The sequence below is a fragment of the Equus caballus genome, chromosome 2 (genome assembly GCF_041296265.1).
Source record: "Equus caballus isolate H_3958 breed thoroughbred chromosome 2, TB-T2T, whole genome shotgun sequence".
Classification (NCBI taxonomy): Eukaryota; Metazoa; Chordata; class Mammalia; order Perissodactyla; family Equidae; genus Equus; species Equus caballus.
This window is the reverse complement of record NC_091685.1, coordinates 72,206,793-72,229,673: the sequence shown is the minus strand read 5'-3', so window position 1 is coordinate 72,229,673 and position 22,881 is coordinate 72,206,793. Positions and strand designations below refer to the sequence as shown.

Here is a 22,881-nt window from a genome sequence, read left to right as displayed (position 1 = left end):
CACCTCCTCTAAAAAGACCTCACTAAGTCAGGTTGGTGGTAACTTTTCTGAGCAAAGCTAATTAAAAGGGGGAGGGGGGCTAAGTAGTAGCTGGGTTGGAATGGAGGGAGATTCATTCATTTATTTAATGTTTATCAGGGGCCTACTCTGTGAATTACTATTCTAGTTCTGATAATGTGGCAGAGAATGAAAGAAATAAGTAAACAAACAGATACACCCATCTCCCACATTACTCAGGAACTTTATCAACCATCAGATCCCAAAGTTGGCAAATGGAACACAACACCAGTACAGGTACTTATAGGAAGCATACAGTAACTTTTAACAAGACACAGGAATGCTTCTAGCAGGGGCTAAAGTAAAGAGTTTCAAACTTTTCACAGTCTTCAGTAATTGCAGGGCAGGATGGAGGAATTCTTTCTAATCCATCCAGTGATCTGGAACAGGGCATTCCTTGTACTTTGTTTGGAGGACATTTTTTTCAATAGGCTAGCTTTTCATCATCCCCCACCCCCATTTTATTAAGATATAATTGACATATAACATTGTATTACTTTAAAGTATACAACATAATGATATGATGTATGTATATATTGCAAAATGGTTGTGAGGACTTCTTAATACTCAAATTGCATAATTAATTTTTTTATTTACTAAGCTGAATACTAACATGATTGACGTTTCCACAGATTAACTTACCTCAACATATGAAATTGGAAATATTCCTATTTTGTCTGCTAACATTCCTTCAGCCCAGTTTTCATCCACTCTACGGATCACAGTCAGAACATCATCCTGAAAAAACAACAAACATTAGTCTACCTGATCCCATTAAGCTTGTGACAATTTTTCTTTTCAGTAAAGACAATCAAGTTTTAAGAGTACATGAATAAAAATGATAGGACATATCTTTTGTATATGAATCCAAAACTTTCATGAATTAAACAGTAACTCTCAGTCAACTTGCTGTCCTTTCAGACAGTTGTAAAATTATGAACTCTTTCTATGCAAAGGGTTGGCTGCTTATTTTGTTTAGATTCACAAACTGCAACCTCAAATGCTACCCACCCCAGCCTCTTGAACTTTTGTTTAAGATTAGTTCTCAATCTTTTCTCCCTTTCTCTCTGATAATATACCAAATGCCCATTTAAGTGGATATCCTACTGCTTTTCTTTACCGAAAACACAGTATGCTGCTTAAAATTCCAAAGCATTTTCTTGGTTCAACAGATATACTCCTGTGTACTTTTCAGCAAAGACATTTACATATAAAATAAGAAGTAATGATGTTTCATTTTGTTATTCATAATTCAGTGAATTAAAATCCCTGAATGGCACATATACCCTGTAAAGTAGCTTAGAATTAAATTTAGGTTCTAAATATGAAAATGACACCGCATATAGCAACAACCAAAATTATCTTTCACATAAGAACAGTCTATGCATAAAATTACTTTCTTTGTGACTTTATGAAGACCTTCCAGGTATTTTTAGAAGCACAGTGATAGTTCTCAAAAAACTACTGTAGCTTTTTGCAAAAGGAAATACAAGCCATATTGCCACGTATCCAGGTACAGAGGAAGAGCTGGCGAACGGAAAACCATCTCATTCTAACTTTACCTTTGCAAACGGAAGGCAATCTTTGTCTGCTTCCTTGTCTTTCACTTCAAAGTCATAAAGTGCTTTGCACTGAGGTGGGGGCTGAGGTAATGGTTTGATAATCTGCACAAAGTTGGTGGGGAAAAAGCCATGGATCCCGTTGACTTCTCCATGGTACCAATTTTCATCCACTTGTCGTCGCAAGATGATGATGTCACCTTTGCTGAACTTAAGGTCTCCAGGCTCTTTCCCTTCGTAGTTGTATAATGCTTTGGCACATGGTAACTGAGGTATACCCTTAAGGAAAGAGATGAGTTTTAATGAGACAATGGTCCAAAAATGTCTGAAAATTTAACTGTATTATCATTGTTTTTTAAGTCAAGGTCAAATCAACGCTAGGAAGAAAATCTCACATAAAAAACTAAACATGTGTGTCACTAAGAAACAGCAAACATCAACAAATGTCACAGCAGACCATCCACGCACTCTCTGCAATTTAGACCTCTACTCCCAAGCTTAAGTTAGTGGGAGATTTGCCTTGTTTAGGGGTTTTAGTACACGAAAGAACAATGACCAAGTTTGGCTCCCTGGTGTAAAATCAGAAAAACCATAAAAAACAAAATGAATTTCTGATATGAACTACTTTATTCAGCAGGATAAATGATAAAAACTGAGAAGAAATTTAAATAGAAGCATAATTCATTAATTCACCAATTGCTTTTAAGCTTGATTGATAAGCAGTTTGGCCTTTGGGTAAAACTTTTGCAACTGCTTTTCTTTCTTTTTTTTCCTGAGGAAGATTCGCCCTGAGCCAACATCTGTGCCAACCTTCCTCTATTTTGAATGTGGGTCACTGCCACAGCATGGCTTGCCGAGTGGTGCAGGTCTGTGCCTGGGAACTGGACCCGGGCTGCCGAAGCAGAGCATGCTGAACTTAACCACTAGGCCATGGGGCCAGCCCTCCTACTGCTTTTAATGTGGGAAGTAGATCTTATTCTTTCAACTCAACAAGTATTTACTGAAGGCCTACTACATGTCAGGATCTGACACAACAACGAGTAAGACAGTCATTGTCACTGCTCTCTCACAGTTTATAATCTGTGATCGTCCCGACATACGGTCTTTTACAATCTATATTAAGATCATTCAACTTTGCTCTTTTCTGGTTAGAGAGCACCATCAGACTGATATGCTAAGAGATGAGGTGTTAAATGTTACTGCATTGTATTATGGTTTTAAATGACAAGTTTAAAAATGTGTGTGTAGCCGGAAGGCAATCTAACTATCAAATGGGTTAAATGTGATACTTCCTGATGGCATTGAGGTACCCATTCTTGAGTGTCAGTTGTCATTTTAAGATCTCTGGGCTCTCCGGGACACTGCTGCCTATCACCGACTCAGAGGATAAATAGCAAATCAAAGATACCTATAATAATTTGACGAACGAGATTACTGGGCTCCTGCTTTTCATATTCTTAAATCCTTCATTCATTCATCCAGAAAATATTTATCAAGCTTTTACTTTTCATTAGGCAATGTGCTAGTGCTGAGGATTTAAAGAGGAATAGGGTACAGTTCTTACCATTAAGGGATAAAATATTAGAATTAATGACAATACAGTGCAGTGAATGCATTGATAGAGATATGCTGGAGGAACAGAAAGCATAGGTCTCTGGGTTTTGTGGGTGGGAAAATCAAACACTTCCTAGAGGAAGTGACACATGACCCAAGTCTTAAAGAATACACAGGAGTCAGCCAGGCAAAGCGGGAGAGGAAGAATGAAAGAGAATAATCAGGGCATTCCAGGCAAGGCGAGAGCACCAGCAGAGACATGGAGCATATCGTGCAGAGGGACTGGGGCTTTATAAAGAATGCAATGTTCATTGAGAGGAATTATGGAATATAAAGTGTAAGAGAGGTAGGTAGAAGCTAGTTTATGAGGGTCTTTAATGACACGTTGAAGAGCTTGAACAATGAATGAATGAAGAGCTTGGCAATGATAAGCCACTCACAGGTTTGAAGAACAGATGGGGGATCAGAATCATGTGTCAGACAGATGAGTCTGGCAGAAGGGAGGAAAATGGACAGGAAGTGGGCAGGCAGGAGGACAGCTATGTGCAAAGCACAGGCCTAAAGTAGCTGAAGTTTTTTTTTAAGTTTAATCTTTCTAATGAAGTAAAACAATATGGAGTATTACTCACATTACTGCCCTCTCCCTGCCTGCTCCCCCAAAAAGCGAATCAAAGTTTTATACCTTTGATGGCAACAGAACTTCATAATACAATTTTTAAAAATTGGTTTGGTTTCTACACAGAGATTTAGAGTCTGGCCTACTCAAAAGTCAAACTTTTTTGTTAAATATTTTTGTTTGGCTTAAGAGGAAGAGCCAGTTCTTGGCTCTTAAAACGCAATTGGCAGTCATCTTGTCTTGGTTTGGTCCACGTGATGTTGTGTTTGGTTAATCAGAGCTGCTCTAGAAGCCAACATCCTGGGAAGACAGCAGGTGAGCCTTCCAGAAGCCCTGAAACCCTCATGTACCCTCTGCCTTTTGGACCCTGCCTTAAGATCCTGCCTCTAATGGCATGACTACTGGTATCCAGCCTTGACTTAATCTTGTAAACAATTCTGCTGTGCCCTTTGGTTTCCCCAGAAGGGAAATGCTCATCAGGAACTCTGGTGCCTCACAATCCTGTGAACTTTGGTCATACTCCATTCAGTGTCCAACTTTGTGGAAGGATTCTAATTTTTGTCTACCCTCACAGAGATGCCTCACTCAATTCTCTACTTTATTATGTATTTCTTGAAGTCTGGTTATCACAGTTTAACAATATTTCCAAAGCTTGAGGAAATAAACACAGCAATAAATATTACTATGAGAGACAAAGAGTGATGGAGCCAGAGTCAGAGAACTGACAAGTACTATTCGCAAACCAACTCTTGGAACACAGCTGATAGGATCATCACCAGGTAGTATAGGGTAAGGGCTGGAAGCACAGACTCCAAAACCAGAATGCCTGGGCTTCAGTCCCAGCTCAGCCACTTACAAGCTGTGTGATCTTGAGCAGGTTAACCTGTGCCTCAATTTCTTCATTTTGGTTGTTGTTAGTATTTCGTAAATTAATGTATATAAACTACATACAAACGGCCCAGCAGGCAGTAAGTGCTACATGCAGGAACTATCATCATCATCGTCATTGCCCAATATGAAAAGCCTGTTCACCAGTGAAACCCAGAACCTGAAAATGTATTTGTCTCTATGCAGCTGGATGCCTTTCCTTTTGGACGAATTCACATAGCAATTACATTTTTAATACATATTCACTGCATAACAATGCAAAGAATGTTCATCCTAGGAAGTGCTCAGGATTTCGAAATGTGCGTTTCTGAAGCACGCATTTGTTTTCAGAGTGGAATCCATTCATCTTCTGGTTGAACAGAAGAAATTACAAATTCACTGACATGCACCGTTTAATAGGGGATGGCATTTTAGATGTGGCTGTAGTTCATCTTGACAGGGCTAATGTAAGGCATTGGAAGCCTGCATGAATTAATTGAAAATCCTATTACAAACTTGGCGACAAATAACTCTATTCACAATTATGGCCTGTTCTCTTGATTTTTTCCCCACCTCAATTTGCTCTGTTTGGCCCACTCTGCCCAAATCTGAGCCAGCCAAATCCATGCACCAAGACACAGATTCAGCACTCTTAGAAACCATTCTGAACTGTCCTTGAAAAGATCTGTACAATTCCAAACAACCCACAGTATGGCTCTTTTGTGATATGCTGATGTGGGAACTGAAGGAATTTATTTCTTTACAGATCACTGCTACACACCAGTGGCCCAATGGACTTAATAACTTTTTCGCCAAAGCAAATCTATTGATAGTTCCTAAAACCATCAAACATTCTTAAAACAATGAGTGGCAAGAGTAAAACATATGATAACGGTGATATAGATTATGGTTGGCCCAGTTACATCCTTGTGACTGCAACGTAAAATTCATTACTTCACACCAACTTGCTAAATCTTGACTACTAAAGTTATTTCCATGATCAATAACCACAGAGAAAGAATCATAAAGCTTCTGGCAGTCTAACCCATGAGCAGACATTAACGCATCTGGCTGTGTTTATCTATGGTGTTCTTTTTCAATTAAATTCTAAGAAGCTAAAAAGCCAGTTTGTGTCAAGTTTCTCCAAAGAAGGTTTCCCACATTAAATAAAATGAATTCTACTCTGATTTCAAATCAAGCAAAGTTCAGTGATCTTTAAAAGACTTATTCCCACGCAGCCTGCAGATGATTAAGGATAAACGGTTAAACGACTTGGAAGAGCAATAAAAGAACACATTTTCCTTTTGCAATATCTGAAGGATAAAGCCAAAACAATTGGTTTGATAGCCTAGGACTACTCCTGTGGGTAAAATATGTCCAGAGCCCACGGAGACCCTGCCTTCTCATTCATCTCCTTAGAAAGGTCTGTGAGTCATGTCATCACCCGGGCCCTCTGCCCTCCATGCCTTCGCCAGGCTTTCCAAACTGCTGCCTTTCTTCTGTATCCTCTCATCAGGCCAAGGCCCCCGAGGATCTGCAGAGCTTACATTTCACTTGGCTACACATAAAAGGGAGGCTTAAAAGGAGAGAAAGCCAGAGAGAACCGACTCTGCAGTCTAACCTTGGGTTTGCATCTGTCATTCATGCCGCCAGCATTATCAAAAATCTTGGCAACTTAGACAGGTGAAGTATTATAACAATTCTTAATCTAAAATACATTTCAATAAACAGTGACTATTTTGCTCACATAAAAAAAGAATAAATATGACAGTGGGCTAGTTTCACTTTTCAAATAATTTTTGCTTCTGTTACAAATACAGGTATATTATATGACATTAAAATCCTTGTGAGACCTACACACAAATATTTTTGATTAAATGCTTTACACTCCATTTCTGTACCATCAAGTGTATTCCAATATATCTGGCAAAGTACTACTTGATGATCTAGCTGAGATTCTAACAGGTAAATAAAACATTCACTGCTAATTTATTTTATAGACTCTAAATGCCAATGCTCAGATATATATGCAAGACAGCCTCTTTAAATTCAAATTCCTTCATGCATTTCTTACTGCTCCATAAAGTAAAAAAGATTCAATGACCTACTAAAAAGAATATCTAAAAGATACTCCTGTCATGGGAACAGCAATAAAATGTGCACAATTTAATAATTTAGTTATATCTAAATTGGCACAAATGCTGGCTGATTCCAACTTGACTTTCAAAAATTTTCCAGAAAGAATTGAGGCACAAAGAAATCATATTAATAGGAAGTACTGCAGAGTAACAAGTAGCAAAATGGGTTGAGGAAAGGATTTTTTTAAATGTCTTTTGTACAACAAAATACATGTTGGCTTTTCTCTACAAAGTGAAATATCTGTCAAGATATAACAGTACTTCATAAAAATGCTGATTCTTTAATAGTTAATAAGTCAAGTATTGTTCTCAAGATATCTAGGTTGGATTACTGCACAAATATTATTTGACCATCACTTGAAATGTTTCAATTTCAATATAACAAACATCCAAGATGAATATTACAAATTATTTCTCCAAAGCAATATAAGAAGAGACTGAGAAGCCCATTATCCCACAACAGTCCATCTTTTTATTTGTTCTTTCCTTTAATATTTATTTGGGGAGAGTACTGTGCTAGGGCATTTTTATCTGATGATCACTTCCTTTATCTTCCAACTTCCACCCACCCCAAATTTGGCACATAAAGTTTTCTAATCAGACTAACTTTAATCACATTTACTCTTTTTTGTCCTTATTCTACTATCCTCCCGTCTCCTTTTCTTTCTTGCCTAACCATTTTCCTCAGCTTTCTCCTTAAGTAGACTCTTTCCAGCCTGCCAAGCTTCCTCCTCTACTCCAGACCTGCTTATAGTTGTACCCTGTCTCAGGAACTAGTGCCCTGGTGCACTCGGGGTCTGCTCACGTTCCATACACTGCCCACTCCCCTCTGCACACGCAGCGCCTGCTCACCCTTCACACACTACCCACTCCCCTCCGCACACTCAGCGCCTGCTCACCCTCCACACACTACCCACTCCCCTCCGCACACTCAGCGCCTGCTCACCCTTCACACACTACCCACTCCCCTCCGCACACTCAGCGCCTGCTCACCCTTCACACACTACCCACTCCCCTCCGCACACTCAGCGCCTACTCACCCTCCACACACTACCCACTCCCCTCCGCACACTCAGCGTCTGCTCACCCTCCATACACTGCCTACTCCCCTCTGCACACTCAGCCCCTGCAGTCCTATCCACTAATGCCCATGGAGTTTCTATGCCAACTTGTGACCAAATAGCAATCAGCCAGTTATAGTTTTCAGCCTTACTATTTTAGTGGTATTCATGGTTTAGGGAGAAACGAAAACTAGGGGTAAAAGGAGAGGAGACAAAGCAGCAGCTTTCTTAACAGTATCCCTGAACTGTACTCTCACTGCCATTTTAATCAAATGGCAACACCTAATCATTTACTTAATCAATACTTGATCAAATACATAACCACAAGTAAATACCTAACAAAGTTAGTTGAGGTCAAAAGATTATGTTCAAACATCGAGAGAGAAAATGAAGAGCACAATTTTCCAAACTTAAGAAAAAAATGATAGGAGACTCTCTGTTAAATTTTTTTCTAGGAACTAACAATACAGAGAACAGATAAATGCATCTGCGTTGGGAGGAATCAGGCCCACCCCCTTAATCCCCTCTCCCACTTGAACAGGAGAACCTGAGGGGGCACCTAGGGACACAGTTTGAAAGGCAATGCTGTAGGGGGAGAAGTGGGCTAAGGGGTATTGTTTAGGAAATACCTATATTTAGGGGATACGAAAGCCCTAAGAATGAGAGCAGTAGGAAAAGAACCATAGTAGCAAGACTAATTCCTGAAGCATGGTCTTATCCACATCACCTTTGTCTTTACAACCTGGAGACGATTCCCAATTACCTCTTCAATCAAATTAATGTTCTAAACCATGAGTTTTATGGCCCTCCATTTGGACTGACCGTTCCACTTCATATTTTCTACCCTCAGCAAACAAACCAGTCTGCTGTCATCACCTCCAACCTTAAACATGCCATTCCTCCTTGCTATTGTCTGGGTGTTTGTGTGCCTCCAAAATTCCTGTGTTGAAATCCTAACCCCCAAAGGTGATGGTATTAGGAGGTGAGGCCTTTGGGAGGTGCTTAGGTCATCAGGGTGGAGCGCTCATGAATAGGATTGGTGCTCTGATGAAAGAGACCTCATAGACTCCCTACCCCTTCTGCCCTGTGAGGATACAGTGGGACAGAGCCAGCTATAAACCAGGAAGAGGCCCTTCACCAGACCGCGACCACGCTTGATCTTGGGCTTCCCAGCCTCTAGAACTGTGAGAGAGAATTTCTGTTTTTATAAGCCACCCAGTCTGTGGTGTTTGCTTATATCAGCCTAAGTGGATTAAGATACTCCCCCACCACAGTTCATCAAGAGCCGCCCATCTCTCCCTCCACCTTCCTACCTTGAGAGTCCCCAGTTCTTGTATATGTATCATTATACAGCTGCAGTTGATAATTACACTGCTTTCTTTTACTTACATTTTTGTATCTAGCTAGGTAGAGGCTTCTGCTGTTTGGGACCAGATGTAGATAAGGTCAAAATCACTGACTGATTCTGGTGAAGGTCAATAGGACAGACTCTGTTTCCAGATGTAACAGCCACTTGTTTAGGACCCAGCAGAGGCCTCCTTGGGGAAGATTCTCCCAACCTCCCCCCAAACCCCAACCGAAATCTGGAGGAGGTGTTGCTCTTATGCACACTCAGAGTATCTCATGCACACTGATCTTATGGCCTTCATTTCACTCAGTTTACAACCTGCTTCTCCTGCTAGACCATAACCCTGGGGGAGAACTGGGACTATGTGTTATCCATCTTTTAGCATGAGCACCTATCTCACTGTCTGTGAATAAATTCTTGCTGGATCAATAAGTGAAAAAGTGAATGTTATCTCTAGCGGGCTGAGGGTTAAGGTGTGGACAGCTAAGTGGAAAAATACTATATCCAAAGGAAAAGCAACTTCAAAGACAATTCTTTGGATAGTCAGGCTCCCCAGCTTTAAATATACTGCACAATACATGCACTCATGTATTGATGTGTCTCTGGTACTCCTCATGAATGGCAGACTGTTAGCCTATTCTTTTGGAACTGTCCTCAGTACCTCCTATGAAACACAGGACATGGTGGGCACTCAACGCTGCGACACAGAGGAACAGGAATACTGAGGGAGGAATTTTGCTCTCCATTCTCTAAGGTTGCTGTGAAATCCGGGGCACATGAAGGTGCTGTAGAGAAACTTGGGGAAATGTGAGCTTGTACTGTTGATTGGTGTCTACTTCAACGTGCTCTGGAAACAACCAAAAACACACTACGTTCTGGAAATGGGCAGTTGAGTACTTTGTGCTAAGCAAACTGCTGGCATTTGAAAAATGTGAAACAAATTATGCAGCAAACCACAGCAAACAAATATTTTCCTTACAAATTCATTTGATGGTTATGAGGAAACAGACATGTAGCTGATATATAGCTTTTTTCTTGGCTGGCCTTAAAAAGGGAGTATGTAACTGGCAGACAAATTATTAAAGAAAGCAAATCTTACAAATTTCTCTAAGGGAAGATAACTATCAAGAGCGCAGTCACTGAAATAAAATGCAGGAAATTCATGTCGCTCATTGCCCTGAATATTAGTTTTCTGCTTCATCACATGTTTAATAATTACGATAGTATTTTGCAAAGAGGAGGAAAATCTACTGGGAAAATTCCCTTCAGTAACTTGAGCTACCATCTTGAGGACTCATGGGAGGATGAAAGATATTCCCTGGTAAAAGGTCAAGTTGCTAACAATTAGGGAAACAGTTTGATTCCTGGAAGGCATCTGCCCCTACCTCTGCCTAAACCTCCCACCTGCCCCTGGGGGCGTGGGACTTGATAAGAGAGGAATGACCATGCATGAGAAACTCTGCAAGGCCCTTGTCAAATCCTTATAGAAACCAGAGAAGGGAGGGAAAGTCACAAATACAGAGGGAGAGGGGTGTGCGGGAGCAGGTTTAACATTAAATGGAAATGCCAGGTAAGGCCTTGATCTAATTCAGTTGCCTGGTTTTAGATTGTCTGTCCAATGTTTTCATTAATATCCTGGAGAGAGTGTGCTCATATAATTTAAACATGACATTAAATGTGAAAGACAGCTCATAGTTTCAGAACTAAAACAACATCAGAACAGACCCACACATATATAGACAATTAGACAACAGTGCCAAGGCAATTCAACTGGGGAAAACAAAGTCTTTTCAACAGACGGTTCTGGAACAATTAGAAGCCCATAGTGGGGAAAATGACTCTTGACTCCTACCTCACATCATATACAAAAATTAATTTGAGATGAATCCCAGAATCAAATGTAAAAGCTAAAACTGTAAGTTTTCTAGGAGAAAACACAGGAGACTATCTTAGAGATGAGGCAGGCTGGGGCGGGGGGGAGTCTAACTATAAAAGTTTATAAAGTGGACTTCATCAAAACTGAAAAATTCTGTTCATCAAAAGATACAATTAAGACAATAAAAAGGCATACATAAGGAAAAATATTTGCAATACATGTATCTGACAAAGGACTTGAATCCAGAAATATAAAGAATGCCTATAAATCAACAACAAACAACCCAATTTAAAAACAGGCAAAAGATTTGAACACACACTTCAAAAAGGAAGATATGCATACAGCCATGAAAAGGTACTCAACATCATTAGTTATCAAAGAAATGCAAAATAAAACCACAATGAGATATTATTTCACATCCATTAAAATGATTAAAATTAAAGACTGCCAAGAGAAAATGTTGTCAAAGATATAGAACAAACAACTCAGAAACATTTCTAGTGGGAGTCTAAAATGGTACAACCACTTTGGAAAACTGTTTGACAGTTTCTTATAAAGTTGTACATACACCTACTCTATAACCCAACAATGCTGATGCTAGGTATCAACCCAAAAAATGAAGACACGTGCCCGTATAAAAACTTGTACAGAAATGCTTGTTGTAGCACTATTCATAACACCAAAAACTGAAAACTCAAATGTCCATCAACAGGTGAACAAACACTGAAATCCTCAGCTATAAGAAAAAAAAAAGGAATAAATTACTGATATGTGAGAGCAAAAAAAAATCAGAATAAATACTGTATGAATACATTTATATGATTTCAAGAATAGTTTGTAAAACCAGGCCTGCCAGGGCAGCTTTCCGGTGCAAAGGTTCCTGAAGTGGGGGAGGAAAAGCAGCAGGAATGAAACACGGAGCTTAAAGTTTGAAAATGAACAGTTGGTCTTAATTTTGTCTCTTAATAAACATTTGCTGAATGATTAAAGCAAAAAAAAAGAATAGGTAAAACCAATGTAATGCAATAGAAATCGTAACAGTAGTTTCTATAGAGGGTGGGGAATGAATGAAGGGGACATAAGGAAAATTTTTGAGACTACAGATATATTCTATTCTACATCTTCACTGGGATGTTGGTTATCCAGGTGTGGAAGTGTGTCAAAGCTTACTAGATTCCACACTTAAGAAGTGCAATTCACATAACGTAAATTTTACCTCAATAGTAAATTGTTTAAAAAATAAACCAGTAACAGCAGTTAAAAAAAAAAAAAAAGAAATGACCACAGATACCAGATAGGTGATTATGTATGCACATGGAGCAAAAGACACAAAAGTATCACAGTGAATAACAAGCTACACTGTCAATCAAGAGAAGGGCAAAACTGGAAAAACAAGAAATCTGAAGTCCAGAAGTATGGAGATTAGTGCCTAGAAAGATGGCGATTTTTCCGAAAAGTAAATCATCACCGAGCTACAGAAATGGGTATACATAATGCAGAGTCTCTGTTATAACCTGACCCTACACTGAGCACCAGAGCCTCTCACTAGATGTCCAGGATACATTCTGATCCCATGAACAAAAGGAACAGAGAACTGCAGCATATTCAGCGGGGAGAGGTATAAATGCTAACAGTGTTGCAAAATATTATGACAGACAAGTTGCAGAAATTGAGATGTATTAGTGGGGCAATATTAAAGTACGTCTTCAAATAGAATGCAAGGGTCTTACACAGGGAAAATAAGTCAGCTTCATAAGCACTGAAGGAAAAATACAGGCTCAAACTGATGTGTGCATTATTTAAGTTGGATAAAAGAATCCCCCGACAGCGAGGGTTGTTAAATATTGCAATGGATCATGATCTCTCTTTCACTGGAGACTTTTAAAATGGGACAGTCTCACAAGTTTGGTTCTGCCCAAAGGCAAAGGAACAGATTATGACTTACGATCTCTAGTAATCCTATGAGTTCCTTGGCAATGAGACCATTTCAAAGAATAATTTTAGTCCTGATGATTTTGTCCTTTGTTTCTTTTTTAGTGGTGGCATCTCAAAAACAAGGGTAGTGATGAAGTACGGGAGAGTGAGCAGGGAGGAGCCATTTGGAAAGGAGACAAAATGAGGATATGAGTTCGCCTGTAGAAATCAAATCGGGCCAGCCTCAATAATGCGACGTCCATCACAATCCGTGACAATGTCATTAGGAAAAGCAGAGGAAGGCTCAGCTGTGGTCAGGCACACCAAGCTGCCTCTTATCTTATTATTTTTGCTTACATCAAAAAAGTAATGCACAATATGTGTGTATTACTGTTACTCCTCTTCAAAGGAGTGTTCTGCTAGTCAAATGTTTAGTTTACATAGTGAAGAGTAAATAATTAGGGCAGGATAATGTCCTATTACTTTGAAATAAATCTGTTATAAACATATAAAACCAGTCCTGTGAAACCCATAGGGTAGAATCAAGGTCTTTAAAACATAACTAAGCCTTTTCATTTAAAAAAAAAAAAACCCTATCTATATGCGTATGCTTTAGAATTTTGATCTTCAAAAAGTACTAACTGAATGTACAGACAGTCTTATAGTTCTTTTAGCTCAGCCATTTCATCTTTGATTCAGTCTGTTGTAAAATGATGGTTAAAAACCCTTTAAAGTATTCTGTGGTACTAAAATAAGCATTACCAGAAAACACTAATTGCCTTTACTGTTTAATTTCTCCATTATATGACTATGCAAGAAATACTACTGTAAAGAAACAAAATATGTTTGCAATGAATAATTTTACCAATAAATAATTATTTTAAAACAAGCGTTTTTGGGGGCCAGCCCCGTAGCCAAGTGGTGAAGTTCGCGCGCTCCACTTGGGGGGCCCAGGGTTTCACCAGTTTGGATCCTAGGCGCAGACGTGGCACCACTCATCAAGCCATGCTGAGGCGGCATCCCACATGCCACAACTAGAAGGACCCACAACTAAAAATATGCAACTATGTACTGGGGCACTTTGGGGAGAAAAAGGAAAAATAAAATCTTTTAAAACAAGCAGTTTTAATGAAGCTCTCTTCCAAAAAAAGTATTCCAATTCAAGTATACTGATCACCAAAAATAAGAAATAAGAGAAACTTAAGAGGAAAAGATTTACTAACTAAGTCAGTTCTGATAAGCCTAAATTCAACTTTTTCATTTTCCCCCAAAGAATTAAACAGTAGGATATGAATTACAGGTATTTTCAACCAAAATGAACCCTTATATAAAAATGATATTTTTTATATTTCTAAGTGATTAAATACATAGCAAAGAATATAAAATTAAGCAAGAGTTCATATGTGTGCATCTGAGACTACTTTTATTAAGCATTTAATATGTACTGTATAAGAGGATAACCATTCTAGCTGTAGTCACAATAACAGAAAATTTGAGATAATGAGAAAATTGATCATCTGAGATGGCCATGACAACAGATTAAGTTCCAGTTTTAAATCATCCACTAATGTACAATATCTGTATGTTTTTAAAAAACTGTTTAAATGTTTCTTTGTGCAAAGCAACTAGTGTTTCATGTTCACCAGGCTGTAGCAACTTGAGGGCAGGGACTAGATGTCAATCATCTTTGTATCCTGGGTGCCTAACACATAGTGCAGGATCGATTCATTAGATGACCACTTTTCTGCTTCTCTTGCATCATTCCATCCTACAGAGATCTCCCAGACTAACCTTCTTAAAATATAGCTTTTATCAGATGATCTGTCTGATCAAACTTTTTCTGATTCCCTTTCTAGAAAACTGAGTTCAAATCCTCTCTTTGGCACTTAAAATGCCCACAATCTGACCCAAAACTATTTTCTCAAATACTGCACACTGCTTTCTAACAAGTATCCAATATTCTAACCAAACTAGACTCCCTCTAGTTCCCAGAATATGGTCTCTCTTTTCCCACCTCTGGGACTTTACTCCGACATTCTCTCCACCCAAAAAGCCCTCTTCCCCACATCCCATGTCCATTTGTCAGAAGTCCATCCACCCTTCAAGACATGACTCAAATATCACATTTTCCAACCTCCTTCCTTATTCCCTAATACAGATGTATATTTCCCTTTGAAGCCCAAAAGGTTTTGCCTATAGTTCTTGGTTGGCTTTATCGTACCTTATAGTATCTACATTTGAGTACTTAACTAATAACACTACCACAGTGAAAACCCTTTGAGGACAGGGATGGTCGCTTACACCTTCTTGAATCACCTGCAGTCTGGGACTGTACCTTATATACAGCAAGCATATTTATTGAAATGAATTAGATCAATCCCTCCCTCCAGGCAATTTTTCTTCCCACCTACTACATAATCCTAAGAAAGAAGGAAAAGCTTCTCCACTCCTATCTTGCATCCTTTATCCAAGTTGGCAGTCTGTGTCTGGTGCTATACTCTAAAGAATTCTGCTTAGGAAATTAGTAGAGTGGCCCGTATGGTATCTACCTATATGTACCAACCAAGCAGAAGGTCAGGGCACTGACATGGGTGCCTGTATTTTTCGTTATTTTACCTGACCTAGGCAAGGACATCAAGGGAAGAGACTTAAGTCAAGGCATAGTTTGCAGTGGTGTGCTAAACGCTTGTTTAATTGCTAGAATGGCGTTTCTCCTAAGGACATACTGAAATTAAAAAGTTTTCTTTTTTAATAAAACGATAGCAGTTCTAGAAAATAGGGAGAACACTCATTAGCATACCAGAAAATTTTAGGAACTTCTAGAAGAATGAAAGCAAGTGGAATCAGGAAAAGTTCAATGGCTGGACTGAAAAATACACACGGCAGGTGGTGACTGTTCTAAAGACCAAGGTGGTAACTTTCCTCATGGAGTCAAGTACATATCCCAAAACACAGGGGAAAAAGCGAGAGAAGAAAAATGACCAAAAAAGTTAAGACACAGGAAAGAGAGCTCTAAAAGGTCCAGTAACCACCTAAAGTGAGTTTCATAAAGAGGGAATAGAGACGAAAAGGAGGAGAGTCATGAAAGAAATACAATAATGGAAGAAAATTTTCATGTGCTCAAGACACCCAAGATCTCAGTAAACAGTCTCATTAACTACCAAGCAGGATTACTAAGGGAAAAAAAGATTCAAATTCAGATACATCTCATTACATTCCCAAACTCCAAAGATAAGGAAACAATTCCAAAAGATTTAGGGCAGGAGAGTTTACTATTAAGGAACTACATTCTGATTTCTTGGCAGCAGGATAACGGAGGACAACAGAACAATGCCTTTAAATTTCTAAGACAACATGATTTAGAAAAACTTAGCTAGCTAAGCCTTTAAATATGTGCGTGGACACAATAAAGATATTTTTGAACATGCAAAATCTCAGAAAGTTTATCCGCTGCGCATTTCAAATGAAAAAAATTTATTCACGGAGGTAGCTCCCATCCTATGCCCCAAAACCACAGAAGACTCCTAGAGAGATGATATGTAACACAAGAAACATGGATGGCTGAATACGGTCTAGAAGACATGAAGAAAACAGAAAAGAAACTTAAAGAGGATCCAGTACACTTAAAGGCTGGATTCATCCCACTTGCAGGGGGGCGGGATCTGGGGCATGAGTTACATTTCTTCTGTATGGATCCACCCACGCTGCAGTAAATAATGTTTACATAATCACAATACTGCAAATGCTGTTTTCATGGGGTTTCAATTTCTAGAATCAATCCCCTCACACAGTAAAGAAGGATTAATTATAGCTACAGAAGAGGATGTTATAAATTCTGATAATAGAAAAAATATACACAGAACAAATCTCAGGAGTTAGGGAAGAGGAGGTGGGAGGCAGAAGAAGTAATCTAAATTTTATCACTTGGTGTCTGAAACTGATATTGTCTAAGGCTAAGAAATCAAGAAATAGAAACATGCTATTTGAGGTTGTAAATGTAACCAGTAGAAGAACTAAAGAACAGAAAATAGATAAGCACTTACTTCTGGAAAGAAGGACTCAGATACAAGAGGAGGGACAACTGTATTTTTTATTTTAGAATATTCTGTGTTGTTATATATTTTCTATGATGAACAGATATATATACAGAATACATAAACAGTGTAACTTTAAAAATCAAATGCATAAAGAAAAGGGATATAATGTATAAAATTCTAATGTACTCACTATAACTTTTAAGACTATCTTAATTAAATAATTCAGACCTACAAAGAAGATGAGTAATATAAAAGCTAACTCTGTACCCACAACTTAACTTTAGAAATAAAGCATTTAAATGCAATGGAAGCCTCCAATATTTTTCTTCACCCATCAAATAGTAGCCTTTAAAAGACAATGAAAAGAAGAAAAGCTAGGTAAACCCTAAATATTCACCTGCTACTCTCACTCCCAGTCACTCCTAACTATTACTGATTGGGATATTCAGTTGCACTCAATAATTGACTCCGGCACTTTAATGCAGTATCAATAGAACATCAGTAAAATTCCCACTATGCCTCTCGTTTTCCAGACTCTCCCTTATAATAAATACAGACTTTTTAGTTTGCTATGCTAAATTCCTTTATGGATATAAAAAAGGAGCAAATGTATACAATAAGTCCAGTAGTTAAAAAAAGAAAAACGATGTAAATTGTCTCCACAATCATGTTCCCCACTTCTACAAGACCTTGTGATTCAGTTAATCAGTGTGAGTTCACCTTGAGAGTTTATGTCTAGGAGCTGGTAATCCTGAGACCCCGTAGATCATGGAGCCTGGAGAGTTAAGGGTGTTAGCTTTGGAGAAAATAAAAGCCTAAATGCCTTCCCTCAATTTAAGAAAGGTTGGTTTACCCAACACGTGAAATATGAGCTCACTTGACATGTCACCTTCAAAAATAACTACTTCTTATGTAAACTTAGGAGATCAAAGTGTGATCCTCACTACCTGCTAGCTAATCATTTACAAGCTACTGGTAAAGAGTGGGGGATAGCCAGTTGATGGTATTATGAATTCTTAGAACCAGTCGCAAAAACTTGATTAATTGGAGACTAGATTTTAAAATGTTGAAAATAAAATCATTCTGTCTTTCTCACAAAGTCTTTTAAAAGAGCAGCCCACCCCCAACACAGATCTGACTGTAAGGATATAGCGTTAACTTCAATTTTAATTTCCCCTGAGTTGAGAGAGAGAGAGAAATGGTGACTGGATTCATACCTCATGCAGCCCTATCCTGATAACACAATAAAAACTGGTACTTTTCCAACTTTAACGAGCATTCCCATCGCTTGAAGTTCCTGGTACGTGCATGTACTGATGCAGTACGTCTGGCTGGGGGCTGAGGTTCTGCATTTCTAACAGCTCCCAGGTGATGCTGATGCTGCAGTCCAGGAACCACACTTTGAGCAGTATGGGAATCAAGGATCAGTCTCCTTACCAATCTCCTTTGCTGATTCTTCTTTCTCAGTTGCCCCAAGGCTCAATCTTCTGACAGTTTCTCTTTTCTCTCTAAATTCACTCCCAAGGTGATCTCATCTATCCCATTCTTTTAAAACCATTTATCCCAGCTGTTACCAACCCTGACTGCATATTAGGATCAACTAGGGGGCAGTTTCTCCTTCTTCTTTTAGAGTTGTCTAAGTCCCCACCCCAACCAATTGAATAAAAATTTCCAGGATTTGGTCAGAAGTACAGGTCTTTTAAAAGCTCCACAATGATTCTCATATAAACGGCTAAGCCTGTTGATGTACACACTGATGTCTCCCAGGCCTGGTCTCAACTATGACCTCTCCCCTAAGCGCCAAGTGCCTGCTCAACATCTGTTGAACGTCTAATAGTTCTCTCCAAGTTGACATGTCCAAAATAGACCTCTTGATTTCTACCTGCCCGCACCAAAACCTCATCCTCTACCAGTTTTTCCCATCTGGGTAAATGGCCCCACCATGCACCTGGCTGATTGGGCCCAATGACTAAGCTTCACCATGATGCCTCTGTTCCCATTCTTTCACATTCCACATCCAATACATCAGCAAACCTGCTGGCTCCACCTTCAAAACACATCCCAAACCAGTCTACTTTTTACAACTTCCACTGCTACCATCCTAAGCCAAGACAACACTACCTCTGTATTGCCACTCTTGAACCCCTAGAGTCTGTTGTCTACTGTCTTGCCTGTTAACCTCCCAATGGCTTTCCCTCCTCCTTACAATAAAATACAAACTCCTCCTGATGGCCCCCAGGGCTTTTCATCATCTGGCCTCCACTTACTTTTCTGGCTCTCTCTTCAACTTCTTCCACCCCTTAACCTCCAACTCCTGCTACACTGGCCTTGTGGTGGCTCCATGACCACTCCAGGCTCTTTTCTGCCTAAAGACCTTTCTCCTGTTTTTCCTTATGCCTGCAACATTCTTTACAGGCTTATTCCTGGACATTGTTCAGGTATCTACTCCAGTGTGACCTCAGAGAAGCCTTTCCTGACTATCCCAAAACAGCCTCACACAACCAGCACCCATTATAACCTCCTCACCCTGCACTTTCAATCCCGCTCATTTTCTTCATGGCATTTATCACCACTTGAAGTTACACCAGTTGTTCACTTGTTGGCTTGTTTATTGTCTCCTCTCATCCACTCAAAAACACTAGGCCATAAGCTCTAAAAGACAGTGAGTTTGTCTTGCCCAAGGTAGGATCATAGGCTTATGTCGATACCTAGCAAGTAGTAAGCATGTTGCTTGTTACAAACAGAATGTTTGTGTCCTCCCCAAAATTTCTACATTGAAGGCCTAATCTCCAATGTGATGTGTTTTGGAGGGGCCTTTGAGATGTAATAAGGTATAGACGAGGTCATGAGGGTGGTGCTCTCCTGGTGGGATTAGCACCCTTATAAGAGAGACACCAGATAGCTTGCTTCCTCTCCCTCTCTCTCTATGTGTGAGCACTGAGGAAAAACCAGGTGAGCACACAAAAAGAAGGTGGCCATCTACAAGCCAGGAAGCGAGCCCTCACCAAGAACCAAATCTGCCAGAACCTTGATCTTGGACTTCTCAGCCTCCAGAATTGTGAGAAATAAATGTCTGTTGTTTAAGCACCCAGTCTGTGGTATTTTGTTATAGTAGCCCAAACTGACTAAGACACTGGTAAAATGAATAAATGACTCAACAGAAAGCAACCTGGATGGAGAGCTCTGTGATGTGCCCCTCGGCTCTGTAACTGTCCATCCTTTGGGACGTCCAACATTTTTATCAATAATTTGAATGAAGGTAATTAGGGCATGATTAATTTGCCAGTGATACAAACCTAGAAGGGAGAGCTAGCTAACTAAGGTGCTGGATGACAGAAATATGATTTTGAAAGGTTTTCACCAATGATTAATATGAACCAAACAAAGTAAATATTTACTGGGATGAACGTAAATTCACGTATTTCATTGTTTAAAACCACTTGCTCACGTACAGAAGACCTGCCTTAACAGCAGATCGAATGAAAAAGACTCAAGAGCTTTTGCTGTCTACAAGTTCAACATAAGCCACAGGTAACACGGCTACTATGAAAATTAATAGGGACATTAGCCTGCATGAATAAAATTGCTGATTACAGTCAGGGAAAGAGACAGTCCTTTCAATGTACTGACTAATCAATAATAGCTGGAGAATCTTGTTCAGTTCTGTGTATCTCAAGTTAAGAGGAATATTAGGAAAACGATCTCTAAATACAGAAGGGTAAATGGTCTAGAAATCATATTGGAGAACCTATGTCTGAAGGGCTTAAAAGACTTGAAAAAGACAACTAGAAAGTGAAGATAATAATGGTTATTAGTTGTTGAGCATTTCCAATGTGCCAAACAGACATTCATATACACAGTACATTTATGAGGTAGGTATCATTATTATTCCCATTTGACAGTTGCAGAAACCAAGGCCCAGAGACACTGTGCAATGTATTCAATGCTACATACCTGGTAAGTGCTCTGGTTTGATTCTAGAGCTCACACACACAATCAGGAGGTAGTGTTTAAAAACTCGAAAGGTTGACATAACGAAGCAATATTAGACTTATGCTTTATAGCTCTAGAGCCTAAAACTAGAACAACAGAGGAAAGTTACAAGGGGCCACACTTATTTCCAATGTAAGGAAGAATTTATGTAATAATGAGATCCTAGTCAATAGCAAGTATTCAAGTGGAGGCTGGCTAGCCATCTGTCAGGATGCCGCCCAGAAAATGGCCAGCTTGTAGGGGGCTCAGAGGTCCCTTCCTCCTTTAAGCACTATTCTTCAACAATACATGTTTCCTTTTCTACCTCAACACCGACTTCAAACCCTCAGCAGAGATACTGAATGGTAATTTTGACAACTCTTCAAAGCAGTGTTAGCTAGTTACGTTTGAAAGGACAATAAGCCATCTTTAAGTACAGCACTTGTATGTCATTCAATTATTATAAAACAAATAAGGGATGTTATGTCATCTGATGTCAATCTTGCACACAGCTGCCTGGTGGACACAAGTATACTCATAATCAGGGTTTTTGCTTATCTCTTTGCCTCCAATTTTAAATTCTTTCAGAAAACATACATCTTCTCCTAAAAATTTCCTCAGCTTGTACCCTAGAGATCTTTACTTTATAAACACCCACTTGTACCCAAGGAGACATTTTTCATCCTCTAATTAAATAAGAAGACATAAACTAAACAAAGACAACACTTGCAAAAACAGAAACAAAGAGAAGTTATAAAATTAAGCACTGAAAGATCCCCAGACTGATTTTAACAGACACATAATAAATTTGTAAATGCAATTAGTTTATTAAATAAACAAGAACATTCATAACCCATTACATATGTCCATATCACTAACAGGATTAGTCTAATAAAAGCTATTTTACATGTTAATAATTTTACAATGAGGCATATTTTAACCATATGTTAACTGTGTGATCTACCATTTTAAAAATAAAATATTCAAATGTTTTAAAATCTCTCTATATTTTCAAGTTGCTGACATATATGTAAACAGGTTTCCATAGAGTTCAGGGGTTAAAAAAGGGAAGAAAGAGCCTACATGTAGTTCACAGATACAGTTCCCTGTATATTTTAAGAGAAAACATTACATATGTGTACACATAATGTGAACACATACACAGATACTCACTTACAAAGTGAGTGATAAATAAAGGTGCTAAGGCCTTGGTTCTCACAGATGAGATCCTTGAGAGTTAAAAAAAAAAAAATTTAGAAATTATGAAACTAACCCTGTTTTGAGGCAGAGAATCACAGGATGCTGGGGCAGAAAGGGACCTTAAGGATTATTTAGCCCAATCCCACACATCAGGACAGGAAGGTGAACTGAATGCCCAAAGTCATACAGCTGGTTAATGGCAAAGCCAAGACCCTAAAGCCTGAGAAGATGTCACCTTACAAGGCAAAAGAGACTGTCAATGTGATGAGTTAAGAACACTGAGATGGAGCGGTTATCCTGGATTATCTAGGTGGGCCGAATGTAATCACAGGGTCCTTACAATCAGAGAACATTCCCAGCTGAGTTCCGAGTCAGAAGCAGCTGTAACTATGGAGGAACGGTCAGAGAGAGGCAACGCTGCTGGCTATGAAGATTGAGGAAGAAGAGCACAAGCCACGAAACGTGTGTAGCCTCTAGACTGTGGAAAAGGCAGGGAAGCAGATTCTCTCCTAGAGCCTCCAGAAGGGAACACAACTCCTACACCTTGCCTACACCTTGGTTTAGCCCAGCGAGACCCGTGTTGGACTTCTGACCTGCAAAACTGCAAGATAATAAATCTGTGTTGCTTTAAGACTCTAAGTTTGAGGTAGTTTGTTACAGCAGCAAGAGAAAACTAATTGAC

At 39.1% G+C, this 22,881-nt stretch overlaps 1 protein-coding gene across 4 annotated transcripts in view; it reads right to left on the bottom strand.

Annotated features, from left to right (window-relative positions):
• Positions 1-22,881, bottom strand: part of SH3RF1 (SH3 domain containing ring finger 1) — a 183,907-nt gene that overhangs the window by 80,784 nt on the left and 80,242 nt on the right. For all 4 annotated transcript variants that reach the window (XR_011436688.1, XR_011436687.1, XM_070261384.1 and 1 more), the window contains exons 3-4: positions 1,620-1,895; positions 700-795 (exon numbers count right to left, since the gene is read on the bottom strand). Coding sequence is in view for 2 of the 4 variants with exons in the window: in XM_070261384.1 (XP_070117485.1) it covers positions 700-795; positions 1,620-1,895 (372 nt within the window). In the remaining 2 variants the exon portion in view is untranslated. The remainder of the gene's footprint in view (positions 1-699; positions 796-1,619; positions 1,896-22,881) is intronic.